This window comes from Haemaphysalis longicornis, unplaced genomic scaffold, assembly GCF_048455015.1.
Source record: "Haemaphysalis longicornis isolate Haplotype H1 unplaced genomic scaffold, Haemaphysalis longicornis Haplotype H1 scaffold_7, whole genome shotgun sequence".
Lineage (NCBI taxonomy): Eukaryota > Metazoa > Arthropoda > Arachnida > Ixodida > Ixodidae > Haemaphysalis > Haemaphysalis longicornis.
In genome coordinates, this window is record NW_027526422.1 from 175,080,632 (window position 1) to 175,099,599 (window position 18,968).

The window sequence follows — 18,968 nt, forward strand, 5'->3', positions numbered from 1 at the left end:
TATACGCGGGCTTTTACGGTATTCCCCTCACCTTTTCCGTGCCTTCCTACCATTCCCTTTAACTTCAGTGGCTATTTACTTACGTTTTTCATACGCTGTTCGGAAACGTTGGCGGAGAAAAAAATGTGTTGGCGCGGGAAGATTCCGCATTCCACAAGAAGTTCCACATGCTAACCCATGTTATGGTACTCTGCTGCTTTTTTCGTACAAAACTTTTAGAAGCTACCTTAAGGATTATTCTATAAGTATACTGAACACGGGACCAAGGAAACCAAGAGAAACAGGCAACCCAAGCCCGAGAAAATATTTTTGTACACGTATTAGAATGTACCTCAACTTTTCTTCCCGACGCCTTTGTGTAGCAATGAGAAATCGCCGCTGAGAAGGTAAAAGCACCACAACTTCCTTTCGCATTGCTCACTGGGGTGTTTATTTAACGAAGAAATGTAGTTGCGGCCTCAAGGCGCATCGCTTTTTTTCTGTCCGGGAGTTCTACCTATTCTTTTGCTCCCAACAGCTTCAGAATCCACTGGCCGACAGCCATTCCCTTTTCCTTCGAAAGCGGGATATGGTCCATGATGCATTCCTGAAAAGAAAAGCACAACTTGAAATACATGCATTCATATTCAGGATCCAGGACGTGCGCTTTCTTAAGCTATTTCCCGCCATTTGCCAGTTGATCTCATCTGTTTGTTTTCTTAAGCAATTACACAGCAGCTTTTGTTAACGGAAGTAAGCATTTCAATGTTGCTAGTCAGAAATTCTCCCACCTCAGCTAGTAGTGCTTCACACAAGAGAGTGCCGCACCTCCACGTCATAGTAGTCATTATCGGGCTCTGCGTCTTTGTTTTGTTGGAACCATGAATGGTTTAATACGCTATTTTAAGTGCGGAGCCCCTTAGGGGACCGGGTTGTTGTCGTAGCATACCCGGGGTCACGGTATCTAGCCACGGCCGTAATGCGGCTTCACGCACCCAAACACAGGCTTCGAGAAGATGCCCCGCTTCTTCACCTGGGTCACTGGTGTTACAAAACCACTGTCAATCTTATTGCGCTGCACCGGGACACGGTACTCATATGCAAACTGCTGGGGGTGATCTCTGCGATGTGCCGTTGGCATGGGGGCTGCCGTTGCTAGGCCGAAAATAAGTACACGATATTATAAAATCATCCCGGTCCTGTGCTAACTGCGACCAGTTTATCCCCGCAAATTTCATGATCTTATCTGCCCACCTTACTTTCTGATGCACCCTGCTCCGATTGCCTTCTCTAGAGATGATGATTATAAAATAAGGAATATCATAAATTAACGTAATAAATTCTACAAATTAATGAAATCTAAATCCAGTGTCTCTTTTCCGGGGCTGCGGCGCCCTCTCCCGAATACTTTCGGCATCAACGCCAGGCTGGTACTGAAACTCGTCAAGAGGGATTCGCCGCAGCCACCTTTGGCGAATCACTTCTCAGCCCTGGACAGCTTTCACGTTGAGAGAAATTGATTTAATTTTTCATCTCCAACCATACCTTCGCTGATAGAACATCTGAGAAAATTTATTTTAATGCAATCTGGAACATTTCAATCAGCAGGTGCCCTCTTAAATGAGGAGAACCCCAATGAGAAGAACAAGGAGCGTAAATCTGCTTATTCGGGTCACTAAACATAAAAGCGGAGCTTGAATTCCAAGGCGCTGCATACTCACGCTCACTTCCTTGCCAACCACCTCCGGTTCATGCTTCAGCTCGGGTCGGGATTTCTGCAGCGGAGACAAGATGAAAGACATGTGCTGATATCTTCACATTCAATTTCGGTTACCGCTTGCTCGGTTTTTTCAGTAAACAGGTCTCAAGGCTCCGTGGAGCTTGACTGGTATAAAAAACCTAGGGATAAAGCCTTTGGATGATTGTTCGGTAAACCTGACTACGCAGCTGTGTGCAATATTATGCCCCTGTATTGTACTCTGTGCGGGCTGCACACGAGCAAGCTGGGTTCTGTGATGGGGAAAGAAGACTCCGCAGTAGTACTTTTAAACCGTTCACCGGAATCAATTGAAATTCTGCGCGACGATCCAATTCCGATTGAACGCTATTTGAAAGTACTTCGAGGTAACGACAATAATGGCCAAGAACGCCACGTCACTCCATCGGGGACATTCAGGAACGCACGCGTATCTTCGTGAATTCTGCATCGGTGTTATTTTCTTTGTGCGTTTCTTTTATTTCTTTTTTGGTCATCTTCGGTAACTTAAAAAGGTCATTGCTGAAGCCTACCAGTGGCGCACCCTGCAATCTTAAAGACACATCAATTTAAGTTATATTACCATGTGGTATTTAATAGAGTCCGTGATGATAATTGGGCGGTTCTGGGGAGGTACTCGCAGATCAGAAGGTTCTGAGGAAGGTTTTACGGCAATTCAGCAGCACTGAAGTAAACATATTTTTGTCTAGTATAACGTACAAGCCTTTAGGTATCTTTTCCTGCGTGGAAGCTTCGGTTAGGGTGAAAACAGGCCTATATGTAAGGCATATCATGTACATAGGCGTATTAAGGCCTTCCCAATATTTTCGAGGAAGGTGTTTTTATGGTGTTGTTAGTAGTAACAAAAAATGTTAGTAACACGGGTTTGGCTTTTCCGAAAAATGCACTGAGCCAAACTATTTGACTGCCCTGAATCCAAGGCTGCATAGGACCGCTGCGACAGAGACGCACTGCGTGATGAAGTTTGAAATTTTCAGCTTGGTTGTGTAAATGGAGAAAGCCCTAAAGCTGTGATGGCCGCGAACATAGCTCGGTATGTTCTTGTTGTTTAAGGCTTCGAGTGATTTTTATACAGAAAAATATTTAATAATCTAGGCGGCCCATTGCGCGCCCATTGCCCTGAGGAGAACCAGTTGCGCGGGCCGGCAGCTTTTAGTAGTGTCGGCGGATTTATTCCGGCCTGTTGTTTGTTCCCATAGCGGAAAATGAGAGCACCTCGGCAAGACTTTAGTTATGAAGAAGCTCGAACGGTTGCTCTTGACCAAAATAAGGAAAATACATATCTGGCTACGTTGACAAACCATATAGTGCATAGTTCTTCAAGTGAACTACATGATTTAGCACCGCCAAACCACTTGCTTTACGACAACTTGAACACAAAATCTGAAAACAACCTGAACAGCTAATTATGATGTAGGAACCAGGAGCTAACAAGGAAGATGCATTTACATTGAACCGTGGGAACAGCTGTTTTTTCTTATAAATTCTTTGCAGTCCGTACTGGCGGATGACTGGTACTGGTCGTGTTAAGTGAACTAAATAGTTATCTCCTATGTGCAGCCACCCAGTATCTCCTTTGGGCACAAGAGTTTTGTCAGCCATAACGATTTCCTGTAGACTGGACGTTTCTAACCGGGAAACGCTCGTCTTTTTTTGAATCCAATGACTCAGCTAAATCTATGATGTCGTTTACTTACGTAGAAGGCGATGAAATGGGGCTGAACACACTTTATCAGTTCCTTTCGGTACTCGGCGGGCTTCTGCGTTGAAATAAATGCAAACATACACAGACGCATTCCGACGGAAGTCCAAGAATTGTCAGAGGTTGGTGTGAATCCGAATCAGCGATTTCGTTACTATACCTTCAGCGCATTAAAAAGACTCTGCAACACTTCCGATAAACCATTTCACTCTTTCCTTTGCGTGTGAGAGCACTACGAAACCTCCAGTTATAGCCGGCACGGAGCGGCAAGGCGCGATGTGCTCGTCGCAGCCTTCCATTTCTGCTTTGCTTTTGTGGCTTTTTTTTTAAGTGGCTATTGAATACGTTCATTACTGCAACTAGCGAAAAGCCGGCCAATAGCCGCTACACCGTTGTAATGGCGTAATTCCAGCGGTTGGAGAACGCCAAGACCAGGAAAGAGAGAAAAACCTTTTCAGCAAGTTTCAAAGTTATCTGATGGGCACAGAGCCGTAATGTTTGGCTGAGGTACTTTGCAGTTCCCTTATGTAAATACTGGATGTGCTGGAAGTACTGGAAGCAGTTAATATTTCGGAAAAAGTTTAAAAATTGTAGCAGGGTCCCTTTAAAAACAAGGTGGTGCTCGGCCATGTCTCGGGTGTACGAAGTCTGTATTTGCTTTGATGAAACAAACAGTCCGTCTATGTCCATGACCCTACCAAAATCACAGTGCCTTTCTGTCGAGCTGACTGGTGCCTCAGGTTTGATGTAGCTGTTTTTAAAAAAGTTTGCCGCCAGAGACAACCAGACGCTCCCTTATCGCACTATTTAAACATGTATTTCCTAGGCAGAAACGGTGTTTTCTCTCAGCCTAACTGATTTTTTGCCACTTCTACATTTGGCTTTATCCCTGAGTACGTCTTTCTTTTTCTTTCGGTTCACTTTAAACTGCCTTCTTCTTCTTCTCGCAGTTACTTAAAATGTGAGCAATAATAAAGATAACAGGTACTTTTGGATGTTGTTCGGCGGTTGGTGAGTGATTAAAGCTTGGGTTTAATATATTTTATTTGTAACGCTAGCATGCCTGAAATGGCCTAAAAAAAGAAACTAACTTGTAGATTTCGAATAAGTAATACTTTCTTATCTGCATACTCTATCAGTGGCCTGCAGGAGTTTTCTAGAAGTTTCTTCTGTTGCATGAGGTGCGTTTCGACGTTTTTTAGGGAGGCTAATTTTGCTTGTTTTGTTGAACCTGTAGTACCTGACTCCAGCTAAGGTAACGGCTATATGATTAAGTCATATGCCCAAATATTTGTCGTCATCGTAGTTACCAGTCCGATATTCAAAAGTGTAGGCAACGGTTATCACATTATCCTTATTTGCAAAGGCGTCAAAGACTTTTTTCCCGCTTTTTACACCACGTACGAATAATGCTACTAATTGGACAAGTTTGAGTTGTTCTTTTTTGTGTTTATTGTTGATTATGTAATGCAATTTGTTGCGACTAGTAGTAACTAAATGGCTGAGTTAATCCAGAGAAATTTCACTAATATAAATCGAAATTTCGCTAATGTAAAAAACGGAAGAAACACCAGTCCTGGGGTACGCCAGCGAATGCATTCAAACTGTTTGAGGCCTCATCGCTCAAGACAATAAAATTCTTGCAGTTTTGTAGATAATATTCAACGGTAAAATTACGTCGCTCTCAATAATGGTGCATTTTCATTTCGGCTAAGGTGGGCAACGACATCAGATCCTGTTCAAAAATCTCTATGAATCGTTCCTTTTGGTCTCCTACCATTACTCCCGTTAGCAATATCGCTAGTTATCTTAGAAACCAGGGTCACTTGGGAACCAGGGTCAGATAATTTTTTTTTTTGCTCTTTTGCCTGGACACGCAGTGATTCTATATGCTGCGACAAACGTCCAGCGATGATGGTGCATCCTGGATCCAGTGAAAAAAAGTTTCAACGTAACATTTGTTTCCTCACTTCAAATAATTTGTACTTCATATCTAAACCTTTTGGGTTTCCACTTGCTCGTTTATTAATAATAATTGTAAAGCGGATTAAGCGGCTAGATCAATTTTGACCGCCTCTTTATGCGCCCGAAAACGTGGTGTGGACGCTAATACAATCAGCTTGCAGCAATCCTCATAAAGCCATTTCTAAAATGCAGTGACGTACAGCACGTTATTCTTGCGAAGGTAACGCTTTTGTGGGCAGGTTCATTTGTTCACAGCGCTTGGCACTTCGCGCTGAGGCATCTTGAACAGCAAAAACCCATCAGATGTGCAGTGAATGTGACATTTTAACACGAACCACTCTCGCCAAAGGTTACTTGTTTTGATTTTAGAGTTAGGAAAATTAAAGCAGTACCGATGTCAGCGACTCGTGCTTGTCGTGGCAACTGGCGTAGTCATTGCAGAGCATTTTCATTCCCTGAAAACGAAAGCACACACGCAAACTTACTATTTTACTAAACGCACTAAAAGCGAAGAAAAACACCACAAATATATCTCAGTCGCTAAAGAAACCCGTCTGGACGGCAACGATACTTGTTTCATCACATATAAGAATACAGTTGAGAGAATTTTGAGCACTCCCCAGAGCTACTACGCATTAAAAAATAGAGACCTTAACATGCTGGCATAAACTTTGTATCCCGTAGGCGTGGACTCCTTTCAGAGCAACCAACACATTTTTGCGCATTTCTGTAGATTAAATCTGACCGAAATAAGAAATGTTTAAAATTTATGCGTCCGATTTTTTCAGCTGTCTGTAACTAAACTGGTCACTAAAATGTGTGAATTCTATGCTTTAAATAAAACGGCCAGCGCTGTATACTGAACAGTACGTTACAGCAATGGTTAACCTTTACACACCGAAGATTGGCTTTTAAAGGACGCTTTAGGGCATGCGAATAGAAATATTGAGTAACGCTAGTACCTTTAATGAGTTCCAAACTGTCGGCCAAAACAAAAATGACGGGTCCACCTGACCACCAAAATGACCACCCAAACCACGGAAATCGGCATGCATACGTACTTACAAAGCGCCATAAAATTTCACCACCGATAGTATGTGCAACTGTAAATGTAACACTCTCTGCCAGGCTTCAGAGTGCGCGTACGTATACATGGGGTGAGTCTTCTTGTGCTTCCTCTCTAAATGATTGATTGATTGATTGATTGATTGATTGATTGATTGATTGATTGATTGATTGATTGATTGATTGATTGATTGATTGATTGATTGATTGATTGATTGATTGATTGATTGATTGATTGATTGATTGATTGATTGATTGATTGAACTTCTCAACTGACTAAAACGATTGAGTTATTTTTGTCATTTTATGAGCGTTATCTAATTCACCTCTCCAGGAGTGTGCCACTGCGAGCGAGCTTAATTCGATCTGCGGACAACATGTACGCGTGCATGGCCTAAGATGTGGGCATGGAAGTGTCGTCATCATCATTTTCCTTTTGTTTATTTGCCTTTCTCTGGCTTAGTATGACTAAGCACCTTGGCCAATAGCCCCTGTTAACCGAACGCTTAGGTTTACCGCTTGGCATGCGGCGTAACGTGCAGCTTAACGACGTGTCAAGGAGCGCCAAATTTATTGTACATAAAACAGCGGGCACTGTTCGCTGTCCTTAGACGACAAAACGTAACGTAGCCCCAAGATCAGGCTCGTGCACACCCGCATCCCCCTCGTCCTGCTGCTCCGCCAGGAGTTCAGCTGGCTCCTTAGAAATGGCGACGCCAATGCTAAGGTTTCATCTTTAAGATGCGAAATCCAAGAGGGTAGGGTACAAGTCTTGTTGCAATAGAACTGCTGCAAGATGTACAGGTGCCGTCAAAAGTAATTGGAGCACGGGAGCTGTGGCCGAACCGCATAGGAGCGCCGTGTAGCTGCACTGGCGGTAAACTACAGGAGCAGAACACGCATGCGTGCCTGCCGACGCAGATGCCCCTTCTATGATTCTCAACCCACTTCTTTTAACGCGGCTTCGAGCGTTGTTCGCGACATACTGGTCTCAGCGTTGGCGCTGATAGCATACCGAGCTAAAAATATTAGAAAATAAAAATTGTCACTTCAGATCCCTGCGATTGCGACTCTTCTCCAGCAGCTCGCGTGCGCTGAAAGTGGGGGAGCGACGCTGCCAGATACCACCTCTACTATCAGCGCCATCGCTGAGACCAGTATGCTGCGAATAATGCTCGAAGCCACGTTAAAATAAGTGGGTTGAGAAGTATCGATGGGCTATCACTGTGAGCAGGCGCGCATGCGTGTTCTGCTCCTTTCGTTTACCGCTGGTGCAGCTACACGGCGCTCCTATGCAGTTCGGCCACAGCTCCCGTGCTCCAATTACTTATGACGGCACCTGTACATTTTATTCTGAAAGCGCCGCTAGGCAGTGTTGGCGCAATAGCGTGCACAGCCGGCGTTGTAAAAAGGCATCCCCAAAAGCCCCGCCCAGAAGTGACGTAACCTGTCTCACCGGAACTCATCGGTACCAACACCTCGTGCCCACAAAATGCGTCATCTAACTGAAAAAATTGTGGCAGGGAGACGAATCGAACACCGCGGCATGTGGTGCAGCTAGGAGACCTATCCACTACTCAACGCCGACATGACACGAAGCATGGCAGTAAAGGTCCTTCACCCGCCGCGGTGGCTCAGTGGCTAAGGCGTTGTGCTGCTGAGCACGAGGTCGCGGGTTCGATTCCCGGCCGCGGCGGCCGCTTTTCTGATGGAGGCGAAAAGCAAAAACGCCCGTGTGTTCGAGATTTCGGCGCACGATAAAGATCCCCAGGTGGTCAAAATTAATCCGGAGCCCTCCACTACGGCGCGCCTCATCGCCTGCGTTGCGTCGGCGCGTTAAACCCTACAATCAATCAATCAAGTAAAGGTCCTTCATTCAAGCCAAACAATTGGCGGGGGACTGATAAAACGCAAAGAAAAAGGACGCGCATATCTACTTTTAACCTGAGCCATCGAAAGGTTGCTCTGTGCGTGCGATTCCCTAGACGGTGCAAGCTGGCTTGAGGCGTGTAGTTTGACCCTGTAATATATCAGCTCATCGTGTGATACAAGTGGCGGCATTGTCAGCACGCAGAAATTTCATCGTCCGAAGTTCAATCGCACGCTTCCAGTGTTCTCCCCTGGCAAGAACATGCCTAGGGGGGCTCTGCAATGTTCTGTGCGCATCACAAAAAAAACTAATAAGGGCGCAGTGAATTCAACGGTGAAAATTGTGATCGGGTGTCGCAAGCGTACTTATGACAGCGGAATCTTCTTCCATCACATAACTAGGAACCTCATTTCGCGCAGAAAAAGCTCGCCGCTACACTTTCAGAGAGTGAAGGTTACGTCCAGGATTTTAATTGCGAAAGCTGAACACTAAGTACACAGTCTACGTGTAAGCCGAAAAACGAAAGCGTCAACGCACGTCTGCAATCGTGCTCAACGGCGCAGGGTACTTGTCAAGCAGGTGCACACAATCCTTCATCAAGTTTGACGCGACTTCTCCAGCTTCCTTCATTGTCGCCTCATCTGGAAAAGAATGAAAGAAGCGATTATTTTTTGCTTAGAATTTCAGTCAAGAAACCAATAGTAACAAGAAATCTTCTCCAACGTTAAAGGTGGTTGCCACGGCCCATTAGGGTTACGGTAGCCAACGCGGACTTCCATCATCATGTAAAATCTAATACGACGACTGGCATAGGTGCCGCTTTATTAAAGACGTAAAATAACCGTAGTGCTATCCATGCGTGAAACACCGCCTAAAAAACGCGTTTCAGTAGTGTTATCTCAAGCATGCATAAGCTTTAAAGTGTTTTATCAGTTACTCCAACACAGAAACGCGTGTTCATCATATCTTCAAAGGAAATATAAGTTGGTATTGAAAGCGCTGGCTGTCAAGCCAGACTTAGAGACCCCCGAAATAGTTCCGTCAGGTATACATTTCGGATTTAGGTAATCGCCTCATCATGTTGGCGTGCGAGCGGTGTGGGCCTGATTGCGAAAGATTCTGTGATTCCGAGCTGCACGATAGTCTTTTTATAGAGCAGATGAAGCCCCTCGTCTGTATCGTTTCGTCCGCATACGTAAAGGGGTCATGGAAACAACGTACAGGTTTATTTTATTTGAAAGATTTCAGGCATTATCTCCCCCCCCCCCCCTCCGCGTTGTTGGGCAGCAAAAGATCCTTTTTTCGTTGAAAAATTAAGCAGCTTAAACCGAAATTTTATTTCTCCCGCTCAATAGCGTGTTTCGTGACGTCAGCGCTGACGTCTTCTGGGAACGTACCTAACTCAAACGTTATTATGTTGACTACGGTTGCTGCGAATGGCAAAATAGCCTTTTGTGACGCCTTTTTTACCGTTTGCCTTCATAGATGGCGGTACGATACCGCTCGAGGACCGCTGTGCGCACTTCCTCTGTTTTGACCTCATTTTTACGTGGCTTACTTCTGACGCGGTTGATAGTAATGGTTCATTAAACATTGGGTATGCTCGACAGGCAGGGTCACGTAAGTGGCGATGTCGCTTATGAGAGTTGGCCAGTGTGGTGGCAGACAAACGCAACGCGCCCGACGGCTGTGCAACGCGCCTGCCGGCGTAGTGCGCGCAGTACGTGTTGGTGCTTCTATATTTACGCGGTCGTTCGTAACTTCTATTGTTTAAAACCTTTGCACTAAATGTAAGCACTAATATCTCGTTCTGTGAGCTTATAATCCCTGTTTAGCTTGCGTTGGATTTTGTCTGCCTCCGCCAATCGCAACAAGCTGCCCATAATACGTCATCAGTTCAGTTCGGAAAAGTAGCCAGGACGTCGCATGCCTATTCGTTTTATTCCTGATCATGTAACTCATTTTACGGAACTTTGTATTAAAATTGGTTTCAGTAATATTCTAACTAGGCAATCTCTTGAATGAGCCAAATTTGCATTTTGTCTTCATGGCCCCTTTTTAAGCAGGTGGTCGGCTGTCTATATGTTCCGCCCAAACTAGTCAGTAATTGAGCCAGTTCACGCCTGTGTTCCTGTCCCACAGTGAAAGATACAGTGTTAGCAAACAATACTGACACGACAGCGCCGTCGTGTACCCTTCTCTCGTATGTGTCTTTAAGCTGTCTGCGGTGGGTCACGTGGCCCTGCCTGGTGTCTTCATGGGCAACAACGTGGCCCAAGTGGCGTCTCATGGGGAACAACCCAGCCACTTGCACAGAAATCGCTAGTTGCCCAAAAATTACTTGTAATCCCGCTCCTAACAACGTTAGGCTCCTGCGGCGTACACCGGCCGGACGGCGGCCGATAGGCACACAGCAAGATGAATGTCACGGGTTCATGCTGAATTAACTTCTTTAAAGGTGAGCAGTTTCTTTTTTAGCCAAAATTTTAATAACAACTACCAGTGCCAAAAACTACCACAAATGGTTTTTAAAAAATTTCCTATCGCTCTGTAATTGGCGGCAACTGGCGGACGTATTTCGCAAACCTCCTCGACTCCGCGTCGGCTTTTTGCCTAACCGCCCCATTTTATTAACAGCGGAGCTTTTGCAGCTGGCTGTAATGTGTGGCGCGTAACGTGTTAGAAATAACAAGAAAGTGGCGAACGCTCGTAAGTGCGTACCTCGCGGTGACCGCCGAGCGTCCCGGAGACGCGCCTTAGCGGAAAAAAAAAAGCCTTAGCGAAAATAACGCGTTAGCGAAAAAAAAAAACTGGTGAAAACCTCGAGGAGGGCCTCGAGTTGCCTAGCAACCAACAACGCCACAACTGCCGCAACACCTGCTCCACAGACCCTCGACGCGACTTCAGGAACGTTGCACATGCGCCGTGCATGTATGCGCCGCCGCTGCGCCCCAGCTGTCATGAAGCATGCATGTAATGCTTGGCATGAGGAACATGACGGTATCGGTTCAAATACCGATAACTACTGCACACGTGGACATAAAGTGGAAGAGTGGGAAAGTTGGTTTATACTGTGCGAAAAGAACCAACGAAAAAAAGACGCAGGACACGAGGAGTACAAACACGCCCCACCTTTGCACATAAAGTGTGGAACAGGTGGATAGGTTAATGTTGGTTGATGGGACGTGGAGGAGTAAGGTACGCGACGTTTTTCGGGTAACTCGAGTCACGAAATGTTCTTGAAGAATGTCGAGGTATGGTGGTGGAGGGTTGAGGACGTACGGGATTATGACTTGCTAAATCGGGCTATAGAAGGTTTCGAAAGAATGTCGTGGTTTATTGATCAATTATCCGTAGTAGCGCTCTGTAGTGGAACCTTAATTAGTAAGTGTGCTCGTGGTACGCGCCCACTAGCTTTCTGACGAAAATATGAAGACTGCCGTGAATGTAGATGTACATTTTGCGTACGCAACAAGACTTTCACATAAATTTGTTGAAGTTTCCTCATGACCGTCAACACAAAGTTGGTACGTTAGTACACGGCAGTTCAGATGGACACAGAAGGCTAGGGCTTCTAACAGCGTACTTGCCCTTCGCGACTACATGGTGAGTGCAAGTCTAAGGGCAAATTGTATGCACGATGGAATGCGCTATCTGGATCAACGTGCAGTCAACCGTAGAGCGACAAACACGGGCGCCTTCCGGTGCATTCGAACGGGCTTGCATTTTGGATCTCACTATGCTGAGAAACCCTAGCCTTCCAAAACTTCTAAACTTACGTGTGTATTGCATTTTCTCAACAGTTGATATTATGGGTCACATGTTGCTTGTCAAATAATTTTAGCTTGAGACTCCGTCTACATTCTGTCGATACTGCACTTTTGTATAACGTTCCTGAGCACTGCTCTCTTTGTGAACAAGGCTTCGTTTGCTAGTACAACATACATCAGCAAAACAGGTTAGTTTACTGCTATGAATAATATCTACGACCATGTCTCACGAAAACAGAAATTAGACTTTTACAATCCCTCTCACTTGTGTACACCTCGTTCGCAGACTTTATTTATCACTAGGAAATGAAAGTGCAAATATATCTTTTTGGGCAAAACCACGCCACCGTTTATCTCCTATTGCGCTATTGCACCCAACGCGGAACTTGCTCCTTTGCACACTAACGTAGCCACCGAAGGAGCAGCTGTACCGTGCAGCAACTGGTGCTTCCGCATAGCAACCACGGCAGCCGCATAGCAACCGTAGTTGCCACTAGGCGCATGGCGCATGCGCTCTCCCAGCTGCGAAGCTTTACTTCGTAAACTCAAGGTCAGCGGAAGGCTGCCACCACGAGTACTGAAAGAGAAGGATTAGTGCCGACTCGAACCATTTGTTGCCGTTTGGTTAGAATCGTCTTTTGTTCCTGAACTAGCGTTAGGGAGACGCTGTGGCTAATATAATATATTTATTAGGACTGTAGCCATAGGGGGCTCTCTTCAGTGCACTTCACTGACTTGTATTTTGTTGCCGCGGGTTGTGCGGCCTTGGTGAGCATGTCGTGCGTGTTTGTGTGGTATCAGTAATAAGTTTGGAGACTTTGAATTGCGACGGGAGGGAATCAGTTCATCAAGAAAGGAGTTGCTCCCTGTTTTTGAATTAGTTTAATGGGTTTCTTAGGCGATACCAAGCTTGTACTCAAAACAATTCTCCTCTTGCTGCCAGAATTCCTCGAAAAGGTACCCCACGCTCTCACAGTACTTAAACTTTTGAAGCAACTTGACCACAAGTCTGTGCCAGAATTTTACACCAGCATGCCGAGTTAGCCATTAGTGACGACACATCATTTTCATATTGTTCATTCCTATGCTTACACGATCGTGTTTCCTCATTTCTTTTCAAGGTTTTCTAGAGTGGGCACATGTTATGAGCCCGCAGTGACACCAAAGTTAGTTTTATGAGAGTACTAAGAAAGGGCTGATAAGCAAATTTTTTATTACATTTTAGAAGGCCCATGATATGTTAAAACCACTTCGCTTGTCTGAAGAGGCAAAACGATGCTATTTGGATTACCCTACATGTCGTCGGTAGTGAAAATTAGGAAAAACATACCAAGATCACTAATTCATCCTACTCACCAAATTTTGCGTTGGCGCACTCCTCCGCGAAGACAGTAGCTAGAAGAACGCCAGAGGACACCAAAAGGATCGCCAACATGATGGCTGGTTTGAATGCGGCAGTGTCCGGTCACGTTCCTGTCAGCTGTAGCTGTCGTTATTCAAAAGCAGAGGGTTCCGTCCGTCCCTTTGCTTATATGACAACGGCGGGGACTTTTCGCCAGAAGGTTGCCCTTGAAACGGGCATATAATAAATGAAAGCACACGAAAAAACCTTCAGCGCATTTGCTGAATTTTGCTCCAGGGACACTCAAGGCAGAGTCTCTGGGCAAACGTTCATCTGTTTTATGGAGCTTTTTATTCATTAATGACCCACGTGAATCGATGGGTTCGCACTGGGAGAATTTATGTTTGAGCAGATGTACGGCGTACCCGGAATGGCAGGCACGGGCGACTAAGAGCACCTCGCTGCCGTGAGCGCGTGGTTCCTATAGGAGGAAAAATAGAGGGATCCATCGTTTTAATGTGTGCTTAGCCAATGCTGCCAGCTCCTATATGTCGCTGAGAGGAAACCTCAGTACGTCTTTTCGACTTTGAATGGGCGAAATCTTAGGGTCATATTTAAGGACAATAAAATTTATAAAAGCACGTGAAAGTGGCGTCAGTTGAAAATTTTCTTCTGGTGTTCCACTACAGCAATTGACAGTAAAATGGTGCAAGACTTCCCTGTCTTCACGAGGGTCACACACAGATCCTTACTCTTGCTACGCGGATTTCAAAGACACGTTCTACGGGCTACTATTATATTATTCAGACAGAATATTATGCGATCTTGGTTTGTATAATAGAAGTTGATAGTATAATAATATAATGTCATAGAAGTTGGTAATATAATGGAAGTTGAATAATAGAATAATAGAATAGAAGTTGATAATAGAACCAGCAGTGACAAAGGTGGATATATTTCAGCAGTCATTTTCTTCACTAACGTACTACAGCAAGCCGATAACTTTTTACAATAGACACCGGTGCGGTAGACTGACCAAGAACTAATTAGCCAATGTGCGGCTTCGTGTTCTCGAACCACGATCCCGAATTGAAAATAACTTGCGAGGGAACGTACCCACAACGCACAACCCACAGCGTCATACATTCCACCAAAAAGGATAAAATCAGCTTGCACGAAGCTAGGAGTTGTGGCTTGTTTGCTTACTTGCTCGCTATCTTGCACGCTATCACTATTTTTTTAGTTCGTGCATCCGGGGCTTTCTCAGGAAATGGACCACTGCAATTTTAAGGCAACAGCCTTACGCGCCCCTCTTTCCGGAAAGCCTGTGTTACCCTTCTTGCCTTTGTTGTCCCGTACAGAAAATGGCCACCGCTCTAAGGAGAATCTCTACAGGCACACCACCACTTTATCGCTACCAGCTTCCAAAATGACAAGTTTGTGGACTACATATCAAGCGATCGTATAAAATGTGAAAGTACAGAAACGGCTGTGTTGACTTCGCCGATTCTCTTCAGTAGTAAAAAGTGAACGCTTCTTGTGCATCTACATGCCGGCACATGTAACCTTTGAGCACATGTGCCCTCCGGAACCGATAATGCGAGTAAACATTTGTTGTTATGCGTTATCCGGGCGTAAAAACTCTAATTCAGTTTAGCCTTTCAGGTGTAGTAGGCTTATTCTTGCACATGACAATGTCCTCCCGCGTACGAGCAGTGAACGTGTCTGTAAATGTGGATTCAGCAACATGGTCGCGATGGATTCTGGCATGGAATGTGTTATGGAACGGGACGCGGACGTGAGTCCATGGCTGAGCTTAACCGAGGTTTCTTCGCTTCTTTCTCCTCTGGCCCCAATGGTGATGATAGTTGGCGGTTAGCCATATTTCCCTCTTCCCTACTAAATCCGCAACAGAATGTTTAAACCTGATATAACTGCAATATCGTTACACTCTACTGTACTTTACCTCATCGATTGGCACATCCTCAAACACTGCAAGTTAGCTTGGTAGCATTGACGCACTCATTTTTCGAGCGGTATCTTCCCGACAGCCTATAGTTAAAACCCGATCTAACGAAGTCACCGTGAACCGCGAATTATTTCGTTAAATCTAGAACTCCGTAAGATCGGGACTGTAGTTTTACAAGCCGTTAATTCCCTAAAATTGATGTCTAACCGGAGGCGCATCCCAGCAGCTACCATGACACCGTAATTGCGGCGGTCGCTGCATTTGCCTGCTGATAATTTCGCAGTGCGTTGAGAGTCTGTGGTGAAATTAATAACAAGTAAACGCTAGGGATTCTGGGGGAAGCGATTGTATTTTTTTGGCAAAAAGAGCCCGTGATTTTAACCTACATGCCCATCGCTGGCATTGGGCGGACAGACTTTTCGTAGCACGCAAGCACGTTGAACACGTCCTCAGTGCCTTCGTGAGGAACCCCAAGCACCTGAGCAAGTAAATAGCGTCCATCACCTGGCCTGGAGCTGGAACAGAAGCTTCAGCAGTTTATGGGTAGTGAGCATGCTCTGAAACCTTTTGTGCGCTGGAAACTAACTGTATACGATTTCTAGAACTGCTTTGTTTATCTCGTTGAGCTCTGTAAAAAACTAAACTAGATGCCTATTTTTTTCCCCTGGTGAAATATTCTTCGTGGCGTTTTGACGCAACACATTTGAAATTGCTGTTTTTTTAAATGTGTCTGTTTCTCGAAATACTTCATTAAATCGGGAATGGCGCTGAAACGATTTCGTTAGTTCGAGTTCATAAAAGCATTCAGCCCTATTGGCACCTTCAGGGGAGTGCGAATTTGTTCGTTATATAGAGAAATTAGCAAGATGGGGTGTCGTTAGATTGAGTTTCGACGGTATAAGGAGGGTGTAAATGTGCTGCAGCGCCATATTTTTATTCATACGATCTAAACTACATTAACTTGCTAAATAAAAATGTTGCGAAGGTGTATCGCATCATGTGTATTGTGATTAATACTCGCGCACGTTTTTCGAGGTTCCTAATAAACCGCGAAGGAGTACCGCGAATTCGAGGCAAAGAAGCAGTGTTGCCAATGCCCTCCTCCGCACGAAATGATATTCATGAGCGATAAGTGCAACAAATCACATCGAGCCCGTGCATTAAACAGCCACTTAGACCGTGTAATTTTTTTAAGTCAAAGATCACACCTTCCCTTTGTCTACGGCTTTTCTTTAAAAAAACTCATGATGCTGGCATTTTCTCTTCCGTTTCTATCCTAATTTCTTTCGAGGATGTAATCGGGAACATCAGGATGGTCAGCCCTCTTCTCCATGGAGCCGAGCGCACCAAGCCACTATCAAACACACATTAGGCGCCTGGGCAGCGCATTTATAAGCAGAATGCGTACAAAACACCTCACTCCACTGCTTAAAACTGCCCGCGGGTCCGATTGGCTGTGTAGTTCACTGCGCTAACAATCACTCACTCCCGCCGCTGCCTTTCGTACCTCTATGCGCTTGCACTAAGCAGGGACCAGGGCTTTAAGTCGTTTTACCGCACTTTTAATTGTAGGGAAAACATTCAACCGGAACTGACACATGGCTTCCAGGCTATACCGCGCATACTCTGTAAGGAAATACTATGTTTTTAATGAACGTCTGCCCAGCAAAAGGGAACCAAATTAAATGTACGTATTCTTGCCCCACCGCGTTTTCTTGAAACGCGTAAAACAGCTGCGCCCATCACGTTTCACCACGCACGATTGGTTACGTCCCAAATCGTAATCAGGACAGGTACATCTGGTTGGTGGTTCCAAATTTTGCAATTCTTGCATTAATAAGCAACCGCTCCTGGGTGAGGGGCGTATTTTTTTATTCTCGGCACTTACCCATGGAAGTAGTAATTTCTTTCATACATGACTGCGTATTGAGGAAGAATTCGCATGCGCACGGCGAGTGATCATCCCGCTGCGGATTTATTTTAACGAAACCTGCTGATTTCTTCGGGTTGAAAACGAATATGTAGGTGCCAATTAGGCGTAGGCATTCCCTCAACAGTGAACGGTACGTCGATTGCTATTTGTTACAAGGGTAGCTTTAAGTACGTTGTTTACACTGCACGCAATCAGTAATTTATAGGTGGAAAACGTTTGACTGGTCAGCATCATCTGGAATCCAGCCAGTGAACTCTTCAAGCAGCAACTACATGAAAAAAGTGACTTTCGCGAAACGTCCAGGTATTTTCTTTGTCGGTAGGGGTGCTGTGATCGATTTCAGCCATAGCACGTACTGTTACGACACAATAGGTATAAGTTCTCGGTCTTCTCTGAGGAACAAAAACTCCTATGCAGAATCGGCAGCTCCTAAGAAAGAAAACACTTCGGGAAATTGCCGAAAGTGGCCAGAAGAGTTGGCCCCTTAAAGGGAATGTTTGAAAAGCTGCCAGAAAAGGAGCCATTTAAAGCAAGGCGATGCCACTGAGTAGTTTTCGATTGACTTCGTGGAACAAATGCAGATATTCTGAGAAGTATAAAACCGTAGTAATTTCATTTCTTTGCTGTGGTCCGGGAGAGCGAGAGTGGTTGATTACTGTCTACAAAAAAGGTATAATATGCAGATTTAGGTAAAGCATTCAAAGAATATCAATGACTTAGAACGGGCGTTCGCTGCACACCATCTTTTACCACCTTCACGGCCTTTTTACATTCCCGTGCCAATTATACATCGTCATAAACACTTCCCACCACTCTGCCTGAGCTCTCAAGCTTCCATAAACTACTGAAGCACTACACTGTAAACAGATGGCGTTGCTTGAAGGCTTTCACGCGATTCATACGACATCAGTTGCACGATATGAAAAATAGCAAGGCGAATTTTGATTTCTGCCAGTAAGTAGCGCTGTACGGGGGTGTGATTGAGTGTCTTACTTTTTGTTACCTATTCTTGACTTTTCCAGACAACCGTCATCTGTCTAAAAGTTTGTTCTGTTCTCTATGTTCGGTTTGTCTCAATGGCTGAAATGCAGTAAAAGGTCGTACAAGATCCTTTTTGTGAGAAGTCGGGCATCGGAAGGTCTCGGAAACATATAAAATTACCAATGCTCAAAGCAGCCAGAAAGTAGCCAAGTAGCCACACTGAAATTTTCTTAGCCACGACTCACAAAAAGCCGCTAGTTTGGCGACAAATTGTCAGACCTGGCAACCCTGCTCTTACGCTACTTCATTCTGTGTGGGTGAATTCCGCGTCTGATTGAAGTAGGCAGGGGTATGAGGCTAGACTCTCCATAAAGGCATTAGAAATGTTGCTTGTATTGTTCTCTCGTAAAATATAAATTTGGGAATGCTAAGAATTGTTCCTTTTTTTTAAATCGGTTGTGACCAATTTTACTTCCTGCCGACGGGTTTATACGTGTCAGCTGGGGCAGGGAGAATGAGCACCTGTGTGGAAGTTTGTCTCCGGTGACATCTGTTCGTGAGTCAGCGCATTTTTACTGCGTTGTTTTTCTTCCAACTGCCAGCGGTGTTTAGGAA

At 45.0% G+C, this 18,968-nt stretch overlaps 1 protein-coding gene across 1 annotated transcript; it reads right to left on the bottom strand.

Moving 5' to 3' along the window:
• Window positions 1-412: 412 nt before the first annotated feature.
• On the bottom strand, window positions 413-13,644 carry LOC144145549 (uncharacterized). Its single transcript, XM_077677195.1, has 6 exons — window positions 13,485-13,644; window positions 8,896-8,999; window positions 5,816-5,878; window positions 3,454-3,516; window positions 1,701-1,754; window positions 413-586 (listed from the first exon to the last, which is right to left on the bottom strand). The coding sequence occupies exons 1-6, from the start codon at window positions 13,561-13,563 to the stop codon at window positions 497-499; spliced, it is 453 nt and encodes a 150-aa protein (XP_077533321.1). The 5' UTR covers window positions 13,564-13,644; the 3' UTR covers window positions 413-496.
• Window positions 13,645-18,968: the final 5,324 nt, after the last annotated feature.

Excerpts from the sequence above, each read along its gene's own strand:
- LOC144145549 (XM_077677195.1), bottom strand. The coding sequence starts at position 13,563 with ATGTTGGCGATCCTTTTGGTGTCCTCTGGCGTTCTTCTAGCTACTGTC. Across the intron at positions 3,517-5,815 it reads AGCACGAGTCGCTGACATCG|AAGCCCGCCGAGTACCGAAA; the intron begins GTACTGCTTTAA and ends ATTTCAACGCAG. Across the intron at positions 1,755-3,453 it reads CCCATTTCATCGCCTTCTAC|AAATCCCGACCCGAGCTGAA; the intron begins GTAAGTAAACGA and ends TCTCCGCTGCAG.